This window comes from Etheostoma spectabile, chromosome 6 (assembly GCF_008692095.1).
Source record: "Etheostoma spectabile isolate EspeVRDwgs_2016 chromosome 6, UIUC_Espe_1.0, whole genome shotgun sequence".
NCBI lineage: Eukaryota > Metazoa > Chordata > Actinopteri > Perciformes > Percidae > Etheostoma > Etheostoma spectabile.
In genome coordinates this window covers 22,248,753-22,270,723 of record NC_045738.1, presented here as the reverse complement: position 1 = coordinate 22,270,723, position 21,971 = coordinate 22,248,753, and the positions used below count along the sequence as shown (strand labels likewise).

The window sequence follows — 21,971 nt, the reverse complement described above, 5'->3', positions numbered from 1 at the left end:
CGTCTGTTAAACTGTGATGGAAGTATGGTCGGCTCACAGTATATACTGTGGTGTATTTGGTTTCCTTTTTACCTCTTCTTATCATATGACTCATATACAGCTATCAGTGTTGATCATTTTCCCTAGTCCACACCTGGTCAGCAGTGTATTTGTACTGTCCTAATCAGGAGTATGATTCCAAGGACTAAAAGTTAGTATGCCCTACTACTTGCAGAGCGAAGGCGTTCTACCCCGGCTCCCAAAGAGGAGGAGAAGGTGAATGAGGAGCAGTGGCCTCTCAGGGAGGTGGTGTTTGTGGAGGACGTTAAAAATGTCCCTGTGGGAAAGGTGGGTGCATTACATAGAAGGTCAACGTTCGCAAATGTATAAATATCTTGGATTAATAAGTAATGCAGGTGGTTTGAGTCTTGGTCTACTCTCAGATCCTGCTATCAATCATGTGTCCCTGTTTTGTCATGGCATTTCTGTTTCACAACTTATCACCTTTTTAACTCCATGTTCTAGGTGCTTAAAGTGGATGGCGCGTATGTTGCTGTGAAGTTTCCAGGGACATCAAGCAGCATGAGCAACCAGAGCACTGCTGCTCCCACTGACTCTGACCCATCATCACTGTTGCAGGACTGTAGGCTCCTCAGAATAGATGAGCTGCAGGTATGGACATAAACTGATCCAATAGCACTTCATCTCAGTTTTAGGAGTTTGGTGTGAATATATCTCTGCAGGTGCAGAGCATCTTTTTCCCTGACATTCATGTATTTTCCGTTTGTCCCCTTCAATCTGTTCCTGACAGGTGGTCAAAACTGGTGGGACTCCTAAAGTTCCTGATTGCTTTCAGCGCACACCTAAAAAGCTCTGTATCCCAGAAAAGGCAGAGATTCTGGCCGTGAATGTTGACTCCAAAGGTGAGTCTTGGTCTGTGTTTATATATGTCCTTGTGTACTTCATATACTTAATCAATATATGTATATATATATATATATGTATATGACTATTTTGCTGTAGATTTGTATTCCCATCTCTTGAATATCTCTCCATCTTCCAGGAGTCCACGCAGTGCTGAAAACTGGTAACTGGGTGAGGTACTGTATCTTTGACCTGGCCACAGGCAAAGCTGAACAGGAGAATAACTTCCCCACCAGTAACCTGGCCTTCCTGGGCCAAAGTGAGCGCAATGTGGCCATCTTTACTGCAGGACAGGTAAGACAATCTCCCAAATATGTTAAGTTTTTGCAGTTTTGCACATGGTTTTTAAATATCCAAATGTTGAAATTGTTTTTCTTCCAGGAATCTCCCATCATCCTACGAGATGGAAATGGCACAATCTACCCTATGGCTAAAGACTGCATGGGTGGAATTCGAGATCCTGATTGGTTGGACCTGCCGCCTATAAACAGCCTAGGAATGGGGGTGCATTCTCTGGCCAATCTACCCTCTAACTCCACAATTAAAAAGAAAGCTGCTATTATCATTATGGCTGTTGAGGTAAATGTGACCAAAATGAACAAGAAGATGGCCAAGTAGAAAAAGTAGATGTGTTTAGTGTTTTTACGTACCCTTGAAATTCTGTTACATTGCAAAAAGTTTTACTGCAGTGATTTCTATCAGCTTCCTACCTATTAATCTGTCTGAAAGAGCAAAAAGCAATAAGTCATAGTGAAACATCAGACATTCAAATGGGTGATTGTAATCAGTACTTACTCATCGTCTTTGTGTCTTTCAGAAACAGACGCTGATGCAGCATGTGCTGCGTTGTGACTATGAGGCATGTCGGCAGTACCTGGTGAACCTCGAGCAGGCGTTCTTGTTGGATCAGGGCAGCCAGGCCCTCGGAGCCCTTCTGGATCATCGCTGTGATGGAAACCGCAACATCCTCCACGCTGCTGTCTCCGTCTGCTTCCCCGTTAGTAACAAGGAAACCAAAGAGGAAGAAGGTAAGCTGGTGCTTTAGTCCAGGCCCACCTATTCATATCCGTACCGGGCCAGGGCCAATTAAATTATGTTGTCTTTTCTATTCCACTAATACGATCTATTTCAGCTGAATTAATAAACTACAACAACGCCACCCTTTTTATACAGGCTGGAGCCCTCAAATTAAATAAATACAATAACAACAAACAGGTTCTTTAAAATTGTATGGGTGTGCCCAAAGCCGACATAAAACCGTTTAAAGCAGGGCATTCTCAGTAAAAAAAAGAAATTAATTAAACAAAAGGGCTCTAAATCAGCACATACAACATGGGTTAATGGGTTATTGTGTAGCCAAAGAATCAATCAGACCATTTCTATATTTTCGGCTTTCCAGGAAGAGTTGGGTGTCATGTCTCGAGATGCTGCTTCAGTTTGAAAAGCTTTAGCGTCTCAATGGAGAGCGTCAAGCCTAAAGCTGGGTATCTCTACTCAATACCTTTTTTATTTTTTTAAAGGTATCTACCAAATTAATCCACAACCAGTAGTATTATAACTTCTCCAGTCAAACAGTACCCACAGATCTAGAAAGAAATGAAAAATACTGCAAGCATTCTTAGATCTAATGCCCAATGACGTGTGGTTGATAGTCTGCTTTGGACAATCAGTGTCCAATAACATTGAAATAATAAGTAGTTTTAATATTTGAGTCTGCTTTAAAAATAAGTTTATCTTGATTTTCTGGTTACTTTTCTGGTGGGGGAGGGAGGAATCATTTTTTCCCTCTCAAAGCACAATTCTAGGTTGCGGTCAGCTCCTGTATGAATTTAGCTCCCCAGGGCTCTCTCTTCCATGCCAAGTGACATGCCGTTTCATTTCAGAAGCAGAAAGGTCGGAGAGAAACACATTTGCGGAGCGCCTCTCAGCTGTGGAGGCAATTGCCAATGCCATCTCAGTGGTTTCAAGCAATAGTTCTGGGAATAGGACAGGCTCCTCCAGCAGCAGAGGGTAAATAACCAGTTCTACTTGTTTTTTTGTTTTTTACACTACACAGAATTTAAAGGAAGAATAGTATGTATAGTGTCATTTGGAGTACACAATGCTCCCTATAACAAAAAGAAAGGAATCTTTTTGCAACCAATGTCAGCAAACAGGCTCTCCGGAAACAACATTGTTGGTCTTAATTTTAATGCCGTGTTAAATTTTTTTTGCCGTCACCAGGCTTCGTCTGAGGGAGATGATGCGTAGGTCTCTAAGAGCAGCAGGTCTCGGCCGTCATGAGTCTGGCCCGTCATCCAGCGACCACCAGGACCCTGTGTCACCACCCATTGCCCCTCCAAGCTGGGTCCCTGACCCCCCACCCATGGACCCTGGTCAGTGTAACTGTACAATACTGGATAATTAAGCCCTTTGAGACAGACAATATCACTGCGGCAAAAAAAACAAGAATTTAAATGAGGCCTCTGCTTTAGTGCAGTTGTGTTGCAACAAGGTATTCCAACCTGAAACGCTACCCTTTCTCTACTTTTGCTGCAGTGCAGTCCACCGAAATCCTAGTAGCCTGTACCCTGTAGCCTTATTTTAATTTGCTATTGGCTTTCTCAGCATCAAGCCAGAGGGTGTGGAAGATTTCTAAAGATGTACAATCCTGACACAAAGGTTAAAGGCTAAACTGCCATGTTGTGTGTTGGCATTTGGTAGGCCTTAAAATGAAAAGTTCTCATTTGTATTTCATCTTCTCACTGGTACTTTGTAACAGCCCACCCACACCAGTTTAAACTCTTGAGTGGTTTTGCCATAGTTGTCAGTCCAAAGGCTGCCTTGCACAACTTTAGCAGATAAGTCTGTGTGCGATCATGAATTTAACTCTCCTTTCTTGCCTTAAAAGAGAATTCCGGTTAATTTCAACATGTAGCTCTGTTTTTTTAAATGTGTAGTGCTATCAGAGAAAAAAATGAAAACAATCGGTTCTGCCTACACTGTTATCCTCCTGCTAGAATTTGCACCCAACTTAAACAGGGCAAGTTGTAAACATGTTTTTCCCCTGAACGCAGCGAATTGACTGCAGTAGATGTGACGAGCAAAAAAGTTTAATAATTCAGCCAGTGCACATACGTCTGTTTTCCGTTGAATTCCACACTCGTCGATTGTCACAACTTTTATGCCTTTCTGTCACATCTACTGATGTCAGATTCACTGTGTTCACTGGGAAGGAATGACTGCACATAGCTAGGCACTGGTAATGACATTTTGAACATGTTTAGAAGCTAAAAACATGTTTTCAACTTGCCCTGTTTAAGCCTGTTGGGTGCTAACTCTAGCAGGATGATAACACTGTGTAGGCATCTATTGGTTTTGTTTCTCCCTCTACTGACAGCACTCCACATTTAAAAGAAATTCAGAGCTACATATTGAAATTGACCTGAATTCTCCTTTAATGACTCAATCTAAGACTTTGTGCTAATGTGTCTCCTAACTGAAGTGAACTCTACAAAAACTGTTTTGATTTCATTAACAGATGGCGACATTGACTTCATTCTAGCACCAGCTGTGGGATCACTCACCACTGCCTCCACTGGGACCAGCCAGGGACCCAGCACCTCCACCATACCAGGTACATGACCTCTTCCTCATAGAGCCGTTTCACCCCGACCAACAATTCATTTACATTTTCCCAGCTGTGAACAACTCTTCAATAGTGCATTGCATTGTGAGAGAATAGTGTGCACAGCACACTCATAAATCCACCGTATTCAATATATATATTCTGTCTGGTTTGAGTATACTTAATTTTGATATGTATAATACATTTTATTTATAATGCCCTTTACATTTCACAAGGAAATCTCAAAGGGCTACAGTTAATAGGGAGTTAAAAACAGTTTCCAGAGTACGATAACAATTTACAAGCAATAATAAAACACCATAGAACTAAAATTAAAACAGTGACTGTTTAAAACTACTACTACTGTATGTAGTGTGAACACACAGTAAAAACCTGCTTAGACTCATAAGTCTCATGTAGTATGGATTAAGGACACAGGAAAGGTTTTCACTGCTAACTAATAAGGCTGGGATGATATGCTTTTGTCTCGATTCCATTCTTTCACGATACATGAGTGCCTGTTTGATTTGCATTGCGATTTTCAATTACAGCAATTCTAGAAGTATTGCGATTCGATGGTGTTGAGTATTGCGATTTTCTTTTCCCTTTTTTAACAAAAACAAAGTTGAGTAATACACTTCTAGAGACATCATGACACACTTCTACTAGTCTGATAGTCGTCGTCTGCGGTACTTTATGAACTGAAAACATTTAGGTGGATTATTGGTTTAAAAGAACCCAAATCAATTCCAGGGAAAAGAGTCAATTCAAAAAGTTGTTGCCAAAAACCCACACCTACTAACTGCTATTATTTGTCTTTTGACTAGAATGTTAAAATTGCATTGATTTTGTATTAGTTATAATTTAGACGGGCTGTTTTCAAAAATGGTATTATAAAGTAAATACTAAAATAATATCGTAGAGATGCAGAAAGAAAGTGACAAGGTTATTTTTCCTTATAACATTCTGGTCTTTTTTAGTTTACGTTATCACTTTGTTACCAGTGTAGATTAGTCCATCAGCTGTATACAGTATTCTTGTGCATTCCAACTCTGTGGTCAAACGTGTTGGGCATGTCTAATGGATTGTCCTCCATGTGTGCAGGGCCGTCCACTGAGCCATCTGTGGTCGAATCTAAAGACCGGAAGGCCAACGCCCATCTTATCCTGAAGCTGATGTGTGACAGTGTTGTTCTGAGGCCACACCTCCGGGAGCTGCTCTCTGCCAAGTACGAGTCTCTATTCCTATAGGATTGTACTTCTAAATCCTTACTGTACACAATAACAGTGCATTTTATTTGTCCTGCTTTATCGGCGAGTCTTAGTTCATTTTGCCAATCTAATTGTTGTTGCTGTTGTTTGACAGGGATGCCCGTGGAATGACCCCATTCATGCTGGCAGTCAGTGGGAGAGCCTACCCAGCAGCCATCACTGTGTTGGAGGCTGCGCAGAAAATGGCCAAGGGTAAGTTAATAAGTCAGCTTTTTGTTGTGAACTGGTTTGTCATTTAAAGAGAGACTGTTATTGGTGATGTTCTAGAAGGCACTGACCTCTCCAGTCGCCTGTGTCAGATCCGCACAACTAAATTGTCAATTTAACAAATATTAATTGTGCTTTATGTGGTTGACGGTGATGAGAAGTGGCTATGAGTCTCTCAACATTTCACTGGAATTGTACTTCCTATGATTTCATGTAACAAATACAATATGTATTTTTAATGTCTGCATTTTATTATGCACATACACTCTATAAGGTTTGTGTAAAGCCACCACCGCTCTGATACATCTGATGTAACGTGGGTAGGTAACTGCTGGAACATTAGGTTATCCAAAAGTTTTTGTGATGTCCGACCTATTTAGCTGCCTTGCTCACAGCGGCAAACTACATGCTACTGGCACTCCTTCGTTTTCATATCTTCCTCTTGTTCCTCAAATGTGTAACACAGTGGGTGACCCAGGCATTGCAGAGAAGGAGGATGCAGATTCTGTGTTCATGGAAATGATTTGCCCCTCGGGGACCAACCCAGATGATTCGCCCCTCTATGTTCTCTGCTGCAACGACACCTGCAGTTTCACTTGGACTGGAGCTGAGCACATTAACCAGGTCAGCCCTAGAGGATATCATTCCACTGGAATTTAGAGGAAAAGCACTCATCAGAAAAAGTGACGTGTTGAAGACCACGCTCAAGCATCATTCATCAGGGTCTATTAGGGATTATCATTTTAATATTTAAAAGACAGTATTGTTATTATATTTATTTACCTAACTTATAGCTTTAGGGAGTGCTCCTTTTTTACTGCACAAGTGGAAGCTTACTGCTTTTGGAGACAGTGCTTGTCAAGCTCTTTAAAATATAATGATCAGTTTAAAGGTGGAACACTGTTTTTTTTTCATCACGATAAATTTGCATTTAGGATATCTTTGAGTGTCGGACCTGTGGTTTACTCGAGTCCCTCTGCTGCTGCACTGAGTGTGCAAGGGTGTGTCACAAAGGACACGACTGCAAGTAAGTCCTAATTTTGAGAATGGCCTTACAGTATTTACTCTCTGTAAATGTTTCCATCTTTCTGACCATTGCTTGTTATCACCTGTATTCCACACTAGATTGTCTGCACGATCTTTAAATTTGCTTCTGTTTTTTTCCCAGGCTGAAGAGGACCTCTCCCACAGCATACTGTGACTGCTGGGAGAAATGTAAGTGTAAAACGCTGATCGCCGGCCAGAAGGCTGCACGCTTGGATCTGCTTTACAGGTTACTCACAACCACCAACCTGGTCACGACACCAAACAGCAGGTAAGGCCCCAGCCATGTTCTCTGTACTAGCCTTTATCTCCACTTCTGGGCATTTCTGGCTAAATCAACTTAACTGTAACTAACTGTATTAATTTGAAACAGAAGATACTTCATATTGTGCAAGTGAAGATGAAGTGATATATCTGACTGATTTTTATTTCCACTCGCAGGGGAGAGCATATCTTACTGTTCCTGGTGCAGACTGTTGCCAGGCAGAGTGTTGAGCACTGTCAGTACAGACCACCACGCATCAGAGAAGACAGGAACCGTAAGGCTGCAAATGCAGAAGGTAAGTTCAGGATCCTTCTCATATGTTACCACCTTTGCCATCAGTGCAGATTAATAACACTCGATGGTAATGATAATCTGCACTGATGGTAAAGGTGGGTAGAAATCACCACATGACCCAGATAAATATGTTATTGCATTATATGCAATATATTTCAATGTATTTCCTTTTTTCCCCAAGTTCAAATTATGTCTCCAAAGGAAAACTTTGTCAACATCTCTTATCTAAAAAGATACATTTCTCTTTGTTAATCTAATTTCAATTGTATTACTGCCTGCCCAAAATACACAGAAAATATTGCGATACTACTGTGTATCGCATCCCCCCCACCCGTACATAATGATTCACATATTTTACAAACCTCCTTATGAGATAATTTATTCTGCTTACTTCTTTCAGTACTAACTGTGGTCTAGTCAGAACCGTTTAAAAACATTATTACTTCAAGGCATCTGGTGTATGAAAACATTCTTCTTTCCACTTTTTCAGACTCCGATATGCCAGACCATGACCTAGAACCTCCCCGCTTTGCTCAGCTGGCCCTGGAGAGGGTCCTGCAGGACTGGAACGCCCTCAAGTCTATGATCATGTTTGGCTCTCAGGAGAATAAAGACCCGTGAGTATCAACAGCCAAAATGGCACTCCCAACAGTTAAATGTGTTTTAATAAGACCTTGAAAGACTGCACTTTTTGGTGCTCAGAGAACTGAAAAATGCCACATGTTTTGAGTTCTGTATTATTATTTTTTTGTCCTAGACTTAGTGCCAGCAGCAGAATTGCCCACCTTCTGCCAGAAGAACAGGTCTACTTGAATCAGCAGAGTGGCACCATTCGCCTTGACTGTTTCACCCACTGCCTCATTGTCAAGTGTGCTCCTGACATAACTGTAAGTAACCTCAGTTAGTCTGAGTGCACACACACAAAATCACCTCAATTTCTCAGTAATTCTGAGAAAAATACCAAATAATACTACCTAAATATTATCAATGATGATATATTTTCGCCCATGCACTTTTTGGTCATCAGAAGTTGATTTTTGTTCTCTGTATTAGTTCATAGACACGTTACTGGGTACACTAGTAAAGGAGCTGCAGAACAAGTACACTCCTGGCCGGAGAGAAGAGGCAGTCAATGTCACCAGGAGGTTCCTACGCTCTGTGGCCCGGGTATTTGTCATCCTCAGCGTGGAGATGGCCTCATCCAAAAAGAAAAAGTGAGAACCCAGAGCATTAAGTTGTCAAGTAACGTTTTAGACAAAGGATCTAGGAATTAATTACCCCCCTCCAAGGATGTCCGTCTGTCTAACAGCTATCAACGTATTGTTTAAACGCTCTGAGCAATAAAATACAACACATCTTCTTTGTAGCCCCCATGTTTCCACATTACGACTTAGAGCTCATGAACGGCTTCCCAACTCGGGAAATGGGACCATCCGAGGAGCACGTGAATGCACCATCGGCCTTGGCGGAGGTCTGCACTCTGAGTGCCGTTCTATTTGTAACTTGAGTTACATCAGCTTAATTATTCTACTCATTGGCACTATACAGTGACTATGTTTACATGCTCACAATATTCCGGTTATTGGCCACATTACAAAAAAGACAATATTCCTACTGAGCTGCTTACATGGCTAATGAAAATGAACATTGCACTAATCTCCCTGCTTACATGCTGCCATTAAAAAAGGATTTTTCCAAAGGGGGCAGACTTGTTGGACCGTGCAAATACAGCCTACCTCTTTTATCCCTTCAGCCACCTTCTTAAAAAGATTGTTTCATGTTTGCCCATGTCCATAAACTTGTTGAAATCAAAGTCTTTCATTAAAAGAAGGTGTGTTTCTCCTTCTGACCAGAAATTTGAGCTTTTCCTTTGGGCATGCATCTCTACCCCACTATTGCAAACAGTTGGCTGGTTGATTTGTATACCAAAACCAAAGCAATGCACACAGAGCTGTTAACAGACAAGAAGCTGTAAACTGTTACAGACTCGGATAAAATTCCCATTAATACCGCCATATCGTAAAAAGCTTCAAAGAAATGACTGATTTGGAGTATCCAAACGCAATATGTGGTTTACATGACTTGTATCAAATTCAAAAATTGTCATATTTAGAATATTGGTGTGCATGTAAAGTACTTAATGACATCAATTTCACATGGTCACTTTTTTTTAATTTATGCAAATGGTGTTTCTGCCTTTTCCTCAAAAGCAACTTCATCCCCCAGCCCATTGGGAAGTGTCGACGGGTTTTCCAAGCCCTACTGCCCTACGCTGTGGAGGAGCTTTGTAACGTAGCGGAGTCGCTGATTGTTCCGGTGCGAATGGGTATAGCGAGACCTACTGCGCCTTTCACTTTGGCCAGCACCAGTATCGATGCTGTTCAGGGCAGCGAGGAACTCTTCTCTGTTGAACCGCTGCCTCCGAGACCTTCACCCGACCAGTCCAGCAGGTCAGTCAGGTTTCAGTGCCTTTTTTTTCCTGTCTTTATGGACTCTCATGGCAGTTTTGACTATATTATTGTTCCTGTGTTATGCAAGATTGAAGTGTGCCTATGTTGTATCGGTTAGATTGGTAGGAGCCTCACGGTAAAATGCCAAAACGAACATATGACTTAAAATGTTTGAAATAATTGAGTCATTCACTAGATTTTTACTTTGAGAGAAGAAACCAAAAGGAACAGAGGATGGTCGATTTTTCTCATTCACTGGATATAATGACTTGTGGTCTTGTGCTTCATTTTTTCCAGTTCCAGCCAGACAGCTGCCTCTTATATCATCAGGAACCCCCAGCCTCGGCGCAGCAGCCAGTCGCAGCCTGTCAGAGGAAGAGACGAGGAGCAGGATGACATTGTGTCAGCAGATGTGGAAGAGGTGGGGAGCCTCTTCATAAAATCATTAATGAACTTTGCATGGAAGAGAGTCCTTGTACATTGGTAACTAGTAGAGCCAGACCGATATATCTGGGGGCCGATATCAGGCATTTCCCGATCTCTCGGTAACACAGATTTCTTTTTTTTTTGTTAGCATGTTTTTGTTCAAAGGACTTTAACTTTCATATCTTAAGTTTGTATTTTTATACATTTTATTTATTAAAACTTCAATATATTTTGATGTTCCTCTGTTCTGTTGTGAAATAAAACAAATTATAATATTTTAGTGAACACTCATAAATAACTAATGTCAGGGAAATCTGTTTTCTAACGCGTTTCTGGATTTTTTTTCAAATTTTAAATAACCAAATATTCGTATCGGTATCGGCCTTAAAAATCCTTTATTGGTCGGGCTCTAGTGACTAGTTTTTCAAAATGTATGATGCCACCTAGAGTCCACCCTGTTATTTACACTGCAATATTTCACTGAGATTTGGATGAATATTGTTTTGTACATTTGTATTTTTCATTTGGTGGTGTTAATACTGTATGATTTTAGGTGCGAATATCAATAGCCGGGTCTTGCCTCAAAGCATTCCCTCTTAGGATATATTTTGTTTGTCTCTTTAGGTTGAAGTTGTAGAGGGAGTAGCTGGTGAGGAAGACCATCATGACGACCAAGAGGAACAGGGAGAAGAAAATGCTGAGGCAGAAGGGCAGCATGATGAGCATGACGAGGATGGTGAGACTCACCCTACTAAAGACACTAGTTGTTCTTAATGTTTTGTGAATTATTACTTGCAGCTCAAACCCCACCCAACCGTGAGTAAAGCATCTGCTTTTCTCTTCTCCTGCTTTTAGGGAGTGACATGGAGCTGGATCTGCTGGCAGCAGCTGAAACCGAGAGTGACAGTGAAAGTAACCACAGCAATCAGGATAACGCCAGCGGCCGGCGGAGTGTCGTCACAGCAGCCACTGCTGGCTCTGAAGCAGGTTGGTCAACAGCTGTGTATAATCCCTCAGTTTAGATTTAATTTTAGATTTTCTTTTAAATCCCCCGTCATAAAACATTCTCCTCAATTCCCAAGTTTTTGTTGGAAATGCGGTCACCTGAAATCTTTCCAAATTGTTTGTAAGGCTCCAACTGCTTACTAAATAGTAATTGCATTTCTGTCTTGCTGCACTGTGGTGTATTTTGTTTTCCTAGAATTGCAGACTAATTCAGTCCTCACAAAATCATTGGTGCTTAACAGTCAGCATTTTGGAATGTGGGAATTTATGTTTAGAGAGCTAATGATACAGCAGACAAAATGGTCCCTGGCTGAATACCTAATGTATTTCATTTGCAGGCAGTAGGGTGTCCTTGGCATTTCCTATTTTTGGTATGAGCTCCTCTTTACTTCAATGCATATACAGATGTCAGGGCAAGAGTGAATTTGCAAAGTGCATACAGATTCCTGCTCAGAGTTTCTTCAGTTCGTCCCTTTCTCACATTTCACTGTTATCGTGTCTGTCCTCTGAACTAATACTGCCACTCATCACAAGTCTAGTCTTGTTTTTCTTTCACCCAAATAACAAAACTAATCAACTTGTAACTTTTCCAAATGTGGTGTTTTTCTCCTTGGGCATCTAAAATGTCTATTTGTTACTAATGATGGTGTTTTTTAATTTCAACTCAGAACATTCAGTACAATCGAGACATTACTGTTCTTTCTGTCTGTATGACATGTCCAAGAATCTTAAAAATATACAAAAAAAGGAAGTCCTATGTTACTCAGCACAAGCTGATCATCAGTGCAGCTGTTGTTTCGACTTGAAGCCTCAGTGTTTTCACCATCATATTAAGTGTTTGGCCTTGTAGTGGTGTGATTCACTAACCCGCACTCCTGCCTGGATAAATCTGTGAAAGACAAACAAAGGGAGGTGAGATTAACGCCCAAGCCATTAAACCTGTGTCCCTTATCTTGTGTCTTCATCCCATATCGTCCTCTCTGAAGGTGCCAGCAGTGTCCCTGCCTTCTTTTCAGAGGATGACTCCCAGTCCAACGACTCGAGCGACTCCGACAGCAGCAGCAGTCAGAGCGACGATGTCGACCAGGAGACGTTCCTGTTGGACGAGCCGCTGGAGAGGACAACTAGCGCTTCCCACGCCAACAGTGCGGCCCAGGCCCCTCGTTCCATGCAGTGGGCTGTTCGAAACACCCCCAGCCAGAGGGCCACTGGAAGTGCTCCCTCCAGCTCCTCCACACCAGCTGGTCAGTGGAGCTCTGTCTGTGTGTGGGATTCTATAGTAAAATGTCTCTGATTGGTGTAAATGGTGTATATTGATTGTTCCTCTTATGATTTTTGTCTTTCTCACAGCAAGCTCCACAGGCCTGATATATATTGACCCCACCAACCTGCGTCGCTCGAGCGCTATTAGCTCCAGTGCTGCTGCGGCGGCTGCGGCTCTGGAGGCCAGCAACTCCAGCAGCTACCTGACGTCTGCCAGCAGCCTTGCCCGGGCCTACAGCATCGTCATCAGGCAGATCTCAGACCTCATGAGTCTGATTCCCAAGTACAACCATCTTGTCTACTCCCAGTACCCTGCTGCTGTAAAGCTCACCTACCAGGATGCAGTCAACCTGCAGGTAAGATAGACTGCCATTGTGTGGAGACCAAAATACTGAATGACACCATTAAAGTAACAATATTTGTTCTGTTAAGATTTTCTAAACTCAACCAACCATATGTTTAAAATAAATGACAGTGGTACCAAGACATTATCATTTACCATTACTATCATTTAATTGAGTAAACGGTGGTTGTGTGAAAACCGCAATTTCTGCATTTTGACTGGTTGATGTGTGTATTATCTTATGTTATATCACATAACGTAACCCTCAGCGTTAGGGTTGTGACCAGACACCCGGCTCAAGACAAGAGATTGGGTTCAAAAGAACGAGACAAGCTGACTTTTTTTTTTTAAAGAAACTTCAGTTAAGAAATATGACTTGAAAGATAGTCTTTACTCAGAACCAAGTTTGGGATCCCCTGCTGGAGCCGCTGCCCCCACCCAATACTGGATAAGTCGACAAAGATGGATGATGGCTTAAAAGTATAAGTAGGCTTTGCTTTCTGACTCATTTTCAGAAAGACAGAGAAATGGAGCAATCTGTGCAAGTCAGCGCCACTCTGAAGTGCACGCTGTGGAGGGAGAGAGAGAGAGAGAGACAGATAATGTTCTAACCCTGGGTTTTGCAGGCAGCTTTTTACTAATGCAACTCAGCTTTGGTGAACGGGCAGGGGATTTTTAATGCCGAGGTCCAAGCCAGACTCCAAAGCCAGATGTATTATAAAACCAACCAGGTTAGACTCAGTTTACTGGCTGCTGCTCTGCAATTTTACATGGACAAAAAGTCAGATTTTATTCTCGTGGGACGAGATCTCGTCACACCTTTACTCAGTGGCCATTCTATTTTAAAAATGTTTGTTTTCCCCCTCCCAGATACTTTTTTATAACGTGCTATTTAAAACTACGCTTGACTACACATTAAAGATGCTGAATGAAGGGATTTGGTTGAGAGGTAACTCATATAATTCAGGGCATACACTTTGAAGAAACACTATTGTGACAAGATCCATAACAAAAAAAACGAATCAAAACTTTTTATTGCAACAGTACACCATTGAAAACATTGTTTCAGGGAATCCCTGCCAATTCCCATCCCTGTTAAAAAAAACAATAGTAATTGAGTTGCATTGTAGCCATTGTATTTGGCAGTGGGCAACAATGACTGTCTGAACATTATCATGTTTTTGATAAAGTCAGATCTGTCTAATGAGTTGGCTAAAAGTGAAATGTTTATCATTTGGTTGGACCAGAACTATGTTGAAGAAAAGCTGATTCCCACCTGGAACTGGATGGTGTCGATCATGGATTCCACCGAGGCTCAGCTGCGATATGGCTCCGCTCTGTCGTCTGCTGGAGACCCGGGTCACCCCAGTCACCCGCTCCACGCCTCTCAGCACTCAGCTCGCAGGGAGCGTATGACGGCCCGGGAGGAGGCCAGCCTCCGCACCCTGGAAGGACGCAGGTAAAAAACACTTTTTGTTATTCGTCTTTGTCACATTTCTTATTCTATTCGGATTTCAATTTTATTTATAGTATCAAATCATAACAAGTTATCTCAAGACACTTTACATATAGAGTAGGTCTGGACCACACTCTGTAATTTATAAAGTCCCTACAATTCTAGTAATTCCCCCAAGAGCAAGCAGTTCGACAGTGGCAAGGAAAGACCTTTGAGGTGTGGACACCCCCAAAATCTAACAAGACCTGTGAGAACAGCAAAAAACCTGGAAGGCCCCGTTCAATACCCATGAACCCATGAAATCTTTACAGTCCCTATCGAAGTTATGTCCAACTGTGCTTGCAAAATATAGTTTGTCAACACTTTGTATTGAATTGGTAACTCCGTATTTATGCAGTATTCTCACTTGTTTTGTATGTATTTTGTGTTCTTTCAGGAGAGCAGCTACCCTGCTTACAGCTCGCCAGGGCATGATGTCGGCGCGGGGCGACTTCCTGAACTACGCCTTATCGTTGATGCGCTCCCATAATGATGAGCACTCTGATGTACTTCCTGTGCTGGACGTGTGCTCACTGAAACATGTGGCCTACGTGTTCCAGGCTCTCATCTATTGGATTAAGGCCATGAACCAGCAGACCACTTTGGACACCCCACAGATGGACAGAAAGAGGTCAGTAAAAGAAAACGAGTGAAAACGCTGTCTTTGTATTTACTCTTTGTATTTATTTTTAGAGTTTACTTAAGCTGCAGAATAACTGTATTTACTTACAACCAGCTCAGGTTTTCACAATTGCATTTCTTGTTACCAGTTGTGGTCATAGGTTGAAATTGTCATCGCAACACAACTGCTTTATCTCCATATAATTGCATGTGATGGCCATCGGGACAAAACCCAGTTTTTGAATCTTTTTGTCTGTTGTCTTGCTTGACAATGCAGGGGAACTTTGGTTGTTAGGATTAAAATGATTTGATGATGAGGCTTTAAATGAAACATTTTCTTAGACTGCTACAACACTATTTTAACTGTGATTCATCCACTTTAACTAGGAATCGAGAGATTTTGGAACTGGGTTTGGACAATGAGGATTCTGAACATGAGAATGATGAGGACACCAATCAAAGTAAGCCAGATAACTAATATCTGATAATAGTTATAATAGACCTAAGTGTAAATGTCATTTTAATGTGTCTTCTTTGCCTTACCTCAGGTTCAACTCTGCAGGACAAGGACGAGGACCCAGTCCCAGCTGAAACGGGTCAGAATCACCCCTTCTTCCGCCGCTCTGACTCCATGACCTTCCTGGGTTGCATCCCTCCCAACCCTTTCGATGTTCCCCTGGCTGAGGCCATTCCTCTGGCAGACCAGCCCCACCTCCTGCAGGTCAGAAATGTGCCATAGTCTTTTGACCGAGCATACGGTCATTAGCTATATTGACATAACTGTTACCATGATGGTATGTACCTGGCTCCAACTTCATTTAGCTTTTTTTCCCCCCCACAACAGCCTAATGCCAGGAAGGAGGATCTATTTGGTCGTCCTTCTCAGGGCTTGTACTCTTCCTCCTACATAGCAACCAAAGGCCTGGCTGAGGCAAGCATGGACAGGAACTGCCTGGAGGTAAACATGGGCTCCTCTCTACCCTCCCCCTCTCAGGTATACCACCCCTCTTCACTGGACAAACACGCTGGCAGCTGTGTTCCAATATCCACGCATAGCAAACACCACGGAAAAGTTGAGGTAACTACACCTTTAAATATAAACCTGTGAAAATCTATCCAGGATTCATTAGTCCAATGGTATTTCAGAGCATTGGATATAGGCCAGCTAGAAATAATGGATATTTGGGGTATTTCAAGTGTGGGTATTGGAACAAAAGCCTGTGGTCTTTGTCCCATTTCCATATATCCATTCATCATCACACTGTCCAAACCAAAGGTATCTGTTTACATTACTAAAGACAACTACTCCCACTGAAACAGATCCTGCCCACTAAGATGTCTTACTCAGCCAACCTGAAGAATGTGATGAGTATGGAAACTGGCCAGCGGGGCACTGAGAACCAGTCACTAGCAGAGCAAGAGATGGAGACTTCGAAACCAGGCCCTTCACCCCATGACCTCGCCGCCCAGTTGAAGAGCAGCCTACTTGCTGAGATTGGCCTCACTGAGAGCGATGGACCTCCGCTTCCATCGTTCCGGTACCAAACAATTATCTGCCCTATGTGATGTTGGCGTGATGCTCAGCGTCTGCGGGTTTGACTCCGACCTGCGACCCTTTGCTGCATGTCTTTAGAGATGTACCGATACCAGTATAGGTATCGCCTCCAATACTGCCTGAAGCGCTGGTATCGGGAAATACCGGATTTTATGCACCGATCCGATATCACATAATGAAGAAAATATACTTTAAAGTAGCTTATGTTCTTTTTTTGTTGTTGTTATAACTGACTGTCAAACTGGATTGTAAAAAGTTCTGTGGCGTTCATTCTTTGTTCACGTTTCACAAAGAGTTGAACCTGAGCCAGACCGACAACCAAGAGAAGAAATCACATCCCATCCATACAGGGATGGTAGTACACAGTTGTTAAAACATAATAATAAAATATATAACACTGGTATCGGATCAGCACTCTGCCGATAGGCAAGTTTAGGCATCAGACTCGGTATCGGGAAGCAAAAAATGGTATCGGACCATCTCTAATGTCTTTTCCCCTTCTCTCTTCACTTTCCTGTCTTCATCTGTCCTGTAGAATTAAAGGCCTAAAATGGCCCAAAAACAAAAGTACTGCTATTAAAATTCAATTTGTGCCCCTTTGTCTAGACCTCACTGTAGTTTCATGGGGATGATGATCTCTCATGACATGCTACTTGGCCGCTGGCGTCTGTCACTGGAGCTCTTTGGTCGGGTCTTCATGGAGGATGTCGGAGCCGAGCCTGGATCGGTACATTTTTATTTATTATTTATTTACAAGTAAAAGTAGCTCTACATTACTCCTGTTTTTATGTGTGTATAAATGCTTTTACAATTGTTACGGAGTTTCTTTTTTTCTTCACAAAAGATTAATAACTATTACAATGATATTTATTGCAATATAAATATGACATTACCTAACATTTCATACACTCAACATAAATTGACAACAAGGGGAATCCCAATAGTCCTTTATTCATTGTTTCCTGGTGTGTTAGCAATGGATTGGTCTGCCAACAATCAGCTAAAAGATTTACAGAGCTGCAGATTAACAACTCTTAATTCTTCAATTCACTATCACAATTCACTTCGCTAATATGAAAAATATTGCATCATTTCTGTTTGAGAGCAGCATTATAACAATGTTGTTGTTTTGACCGTTTATCCCAGATCCTCACCGAGCTCGGCGGCTTTGAGGTAAAAGAATCCAAGTTCCGTCGGGAGATGGAGAAGCTGAGGAACCTGCAGTCTCGGGACCTGGCCCTGGAGGTGGACCGGGATCGAGACCAGCTAATACAGCAGACCATGCGTCAGCTAAACACACACTTTGGCAGGCGCTGCACAACCACACCCATGGCAGTGCACCGGGTGAAGGTCACATTCAAAGACGAGCCTGGCGAGGGCAGCGGCGTGGCCCGCAGCTTCTACACGGCCATTGCCCTGGCCCTCCTCTCCAACGATAAGCTGCCCAATCTGGACTGTGTCCAGAGTGTCAGCAAGGGCATGCAGGCCAGCAGTACGTGTCACCACGATTACAATTCAAGTATGACAATACATAGAAACTATACTGTATTACTATATTATGGAACTCATTCATTGTTACAATCAATGGTACTTTTGTGATGCTTAAAGCCGTTGTCACATGAGTAAAAAGATTTTTTCTTTTTGGGGGGGGGGTTTACATTATAAATTTACACACAACAGTGAACCTTTCATCTTTTACATTCAGTGTTTGTGTGCGTTTGTGTCTGTAGATCTCATGCAGCGCTTGAGAAACAGAGACCGGGAAAGAGAGCGGAGAAGCGGGGGGCTTCGAGCTGGATCTCGTAGAGACCGAGACAGGTAAGCTCCAATGTAATAAACAGATTCCCCTTTTACAATAAAGAAAAAAAATGGTTACAAGCATAATGTGTTTGTGTTCGACAGAGACTCAAGGAGGCAGCTCTCTATAGACACCAGGCCTTTCAGGCCCTCGTCAGAGGGAAACCCCAGCGATGAGCCCGACCCTCTGCCGGCACACAGACAAGCCCTGGGTGAAAGGCTCTACCCACGCGTTCATGCAATGCAACCGGTAATAAATCATTTGCATTTGTCAAAGTTCTGTGTTACAAAACAGATTTTTTTAAATCAATTTATAAGCAGGTTGACTTGACTACTACCACATTTGCATTAGAATTGGCCCTGTACATTCCAACAGCAAGATTAATAAATCCACAGACTCTGGAGAGCACATAACCTTCACTCGCTGTCTTCAAGCCCACATCAGTGGAATCATACTTTGACTACTCCACCACATAACTGTAGCCATATATGTATTACCAGTCTAACTGGAACAATTAGGTGTCTTTCACCATACTTAGACCAGCTGTGTGTTTGTCTCCTCAGGCGTTTGCCAGTAAAATCACAGGCATGTTGCTGGAGCTGTCCCCTGCCCAGCTGCTGTTGCTGCTGGCTAGTGAGGATTCTCTCAGAGCCAGGGTGGAGGAAGCCATGGAGCTTCTCATTGCACATGGAAGGTAACCATCTGTTCACCATAGTGACACATACTGTCCTGCTTTTATTGCGTGTGGCACTAAAATGGACTGTAAATGATTTAAAAATGAAACTGTCACAGCTATTCCGTGGATCGTGAAGTTTACAGACTAACTATAAACCTTTGGTCTTCTCTGTCTCCTCCAGGGAAAATGGTGCCGACAGTATATTGGACCTAGGTCTTTTGGAGGCTCCAGAGAAAGCACAAGTAAACAAAACATCTCCATTTCCACTCTATACTAGCATAGTAGCATGTAGACTTAAATATTCATTTAATTTCTGTTGGATATAATCCAATTTGGTTTGGCATAGTCATACTATTTCAGTTGTAAAGACATAAAATGACAAATGCCTAATATACAATACATACCTTCTAAATAACCTCTGTTTTGTGTGTTTGTAGCAGCAGGAGAACCGTAAGCGTCATGGTTCCACCCGCAGCGTGGTTGACATGGAGCTGGACGACCCAGATGATGGGGACGACAACGCTCCTCTCTTCTACCAGCCGGGCAAAAGAGGTTTCTACTCCCCTCGGCCTGGCAAGAATACAGAAGCCCGGCTGAACTGCTTCCGTAACATTGGCAGGTAATCAGAATCAGAATCAGAATCAGAATCAGAAATACTTTATTGATCCCCGAAGGGAAACTCTGTGTTGTAGTTGCACAATATTATAAATAGAGTAGAAATACAAGAAATAAAGAAATATAAGGAATTGGATACGTACGGTATTTACATAAAGGAATGATTATACATTATTTACATAATTCACAAATTAAGGATTTGGAATGGTGAAAAGTTAAAAATAATAATATAATTGTGGTATTTGAGATTGCACACATGTCAGGCCAGTTATTGCACAAAACAGATAATACAGATATATTGTCCAGTTTCAACCTCTCTAAGTGTGTGTGTGTGTGTGTGTGGTGTGTGTGTGTGTGTGTGGGTGTGTGTGTGTGGTTGTGTGTGGTGTGTGTCAGACACTTAGAGGGAGGAGTTAAAAAGTTGATGGCCACAGGCAGGAATGACTTCCTGTGGCGCTCTGTAGTGCATTTTGGAGAATGAGTCTGTCACTGAAAATGCTCCTGTGATTGAGCAACAAGCCATGGAGTGGGGGCGGACATTGTCCAAGATGGCATGTAGTTTGACAGCATCTCCTATCTGGCACCCCCGACAGAGAGTCCAGATCCACCCCCACGACGTCACTGGCCTTGCGAATCAGTTTGTTGAGTCGGTGGCGTCCGCTACCCTCAGCCTGCTGCCCCAGCATGCAACAGCAAAGAGGATAGCACTGGCCACCACAGACTCATAAAACATCTTCAGCATTGTCCTGCAGAGTTTGAAGGACCTCAGCCTCCTCAGAAAATAGAGACGGCTTTGGCCCTTCCTGTAGAGGGCTTGAGTGTTTGGCCCAGACCAGTTTATTGTCCAAGTGCACTCCCAGGTATTGTAGTCCTCCACGATGTCACACGACCCCTGGATGGAAACAGGGCTCACTGCTGCCTTGGCTCTCCTTAGAACCACCACCAGCTCCTTGGTCTTTGTCAACTTGAGCTGTAGATGGTTCTGCTCACTCCATGTGACAAGCCCCACCACAGTCTGTACTCAGCTCGTCCCCTCGCTGATACATCCAACCACAGCAGAGTCATCAGAAAACTTCTGAAGATGACAGGACTCTGTGTGGTAGTTGAAGTCTGTGGGGGAGATGGTGAAGAGGAAGGGAGAGGGACAGGCCCCTGCGGGGCCGGTGTTGCTGACCACTCTGTCTGATACACAGTGTTGCAGGCGCACATACTGTGGTCTGCAGTCAGGTAGTCAACAATCCAGGACACGAGGGGGGGATCCACCTTCATCGCTGAAGGCTATTATGTCCGATTCGTTTGCTCTTAATCTTCAGATGTGCGGGGGAACTGAGTCACATCTTTAACAAGAAAGGAAACGTAAAGTAAGTTAAATGTTGTATTTTCTCTACAGAATACTGGGGTTATGTCTGCTTCAGAATGAACTTTGTCCAATCACGTTGAACAGACATGTCATCAAAGTGCTGCTTGGGAGGAAGGTAAGAGAAAATATGGAATACCGACCGTAAGACCCTGCTTCGTGATGCTTTTCAGAACCATTGTGCTAAATGTACTTATCTTTGTTATCGCAGGTGAACTGGCATGACTTTGCATTCTTTGACCCGGTCATGTATGAGAGCCTGCGACAGCTGATTCGCCATTCTCAGGCTGGTGAGGCAGACGCAGTGTTTGCTGCCATGGACCTTGCCTTCGCCATTGACCTCTGCAAAGAGGAAGGGGCTGGACAGGTGAAGGGCTACACTGTCATTGTGTCACCAAAAGTACACTTAACACTTAATGCTAACAGAATATTACGTAACCTGTAGTTGTTCTAAAATAGCACTGCATTAAAACAGGGCGAGGGTGTTGCTAGACGCACTGGCGAGAACCTAAATGCAATGTTTTTTAAAAAAGTTAGATTTTAAACTGTGATCTTGCACAAGGCTTATACCTTTTACATGGAAGATGTTTTCCTGGAATTTCTGAAATGAATGACATAGAGATGAGAGTACATTTTAAAATGCAGTGCTAATGTCTATCAGAACACAGTAGCTGTTCTACACATCTAAACAAATGATTTTTATTATTAGTTATATCACTGTAACCTTCTTGACCACACTATACAAATTCGGACTCACAATGGCCATACATTTTTTT

The 21,971-nt window shown here is 42.6% G+C and overlaps 1 protein-coding gene and 1 long non-coding RNA gene across 10 annotated transcripts in view; one reads left to right on the top strand and one right to left on the bottom strand.

Moving 5' to 3' along the window:
- ubr5 (ubiquitin protein ligase E3 component n-recognin 5) overlaps positions 1-21,971 on the top strand; it is a 44,497-nt gene that overhangs the window by 18,802 nt on the left and 3,724 nt on the right. For 2 of the 9 annotated variants that reach the window (XM_032517834.1, XM_032517836.1), the window contains exons 16-55: positions 215-327; positions 505-651; positions 791-902; positions 1,043-1,197; positions 1,285-1,482; positions 1,721-1,931; positions 2,787-2,913; positions 3,127-3,278; positions 4,424-4,519; positions 5,615-5,738; positions 5,876-5,973; positions 6,455-6,612; positions 6,924-7,015; positions 7,157-7,303; positions 7,474-7,592; positions 8,082-8,208; positions 8,349-8,478; positions 8,645-8,805; positions 9,802-10,041; positions 10,339-10,462; positions 11,092-11,203; positions 11,323-11,454; positions 11,811-11,843; positions 12,459-12,716; positions 12,823-13,091; positions 14,326-14,537; positions 14,971-15,204; positions 15,582-15,655; positions 15,743-15,915; positions 16,039-16,272; positions 16,515-16,732; positions 17,356-17,476; positions 17,896-18,268; positions 18,480-18,567; positions 18,652-18,796; positions 19,111-19,241; positions 19,405-19,465; positions 19,661-19,842; positions 21,229-21,313; positions 21,407-21,562. In XM_032517834.1, the coding sequence (XP_032373725.1) occupies positions 215-327; positions 505-651; positions 791-902; positions 1,043-1,197; positions 1,285-1,482; positions 1,721-1,931; positions 2,787-2,913; positions 3,127-3,278; positions 4,424-4,519; positions 5,615-5,738; positions 5,876-5,973; positions 6,455-6,612; positions 6,924-7,015; positions 7,157-7,303; positions 7,474-7,592; positions 8,082-8,208; positions 8,349-8,478; positions 8,645-8,805; positions 9,802-10,041; positions 10,339-10,462; positions 11,092-11,203; positions 11,323-11,454; positions 11,811-11,843; positions 12,459-12,716; positions 12,823-13,091; positions 14,326-14,537; positions 14,971-15,204; positions 15,582-15,655; positions 15,743-15,915; positions 16,039-16,272; positions 16,515-16,732; positions 17,356-17,476; positions 17,896-18,268; positions 18,480-18,567; positions 18,652-18,796; positions 19,111-19,241; positions 19,405-19,465; positions 19,661-19,842; positions 21,229-21,313; positions 21,407-21,562 (6,122 nt within the window). The remainder of the gene's footprint in view (positions 1-214; positions 328-504; positions 652-790; positions 903-1,042; positions 1,198-1,284; positions 1,483-1,720; positions 1,932-2,786; positions 2,914-3,126; positions 3,279-4,423; positions 4,520-5,614; positions 5,739-5,875; positions 5,974-6,454; positions 6,613-6,923; positions 7,016-7,156; positions 7,304-7,473; positions 7,593-8,081; positions 8,209-8,348; positions 8,479-8,644; positions 8,806-9,801; positions 10,042-10,338; positions 10,463-11,091; positions 11,204-11,322; positions 11,455-11,810; positions 11,844-12,458; positions 12,717-12,822; positions 13,092-14,325; positions 14,538-14,970; positions 15,205-15,581; positions 15,656-15,742; positions 15,916-16,038; positions 16,273-16,514; positions 16,733-17,355; positions 17,477-17,895; positions 18,269-18,479; positions 18,568-18,651; positions 18,797-19,110; positions 19,242-19,404; positions 19,466-19,660; positions 19,843-21,228; positions 21,314-21,406; positions 21,563-21,971) is intronic. The other 7 variants (XM_032517838.1, XM_032517841.1, XM_032517837.1 and 4 more) reach the window with 7 other exon arrangements.
- Positions 6,162-21,971, bottom strand: part of LOC116690687 (uncharacterized) — a 19,610-nt gene continuing 3,800 nt past the window's right edge. The window contains exons 2-3 of the long non-coding RNA XR_004332332.1: positions 8,922-8,998; positions 6,162-6,174 (exon numbers count right to left, since the gene is read on the bottom strand). This is a non-coding gene — a long non-coding RNA (uncharacterized LOC116690687). The remainder of the gene's footprint in view (positions 6,175-8,921; positions 8,999-21,971) is intronic.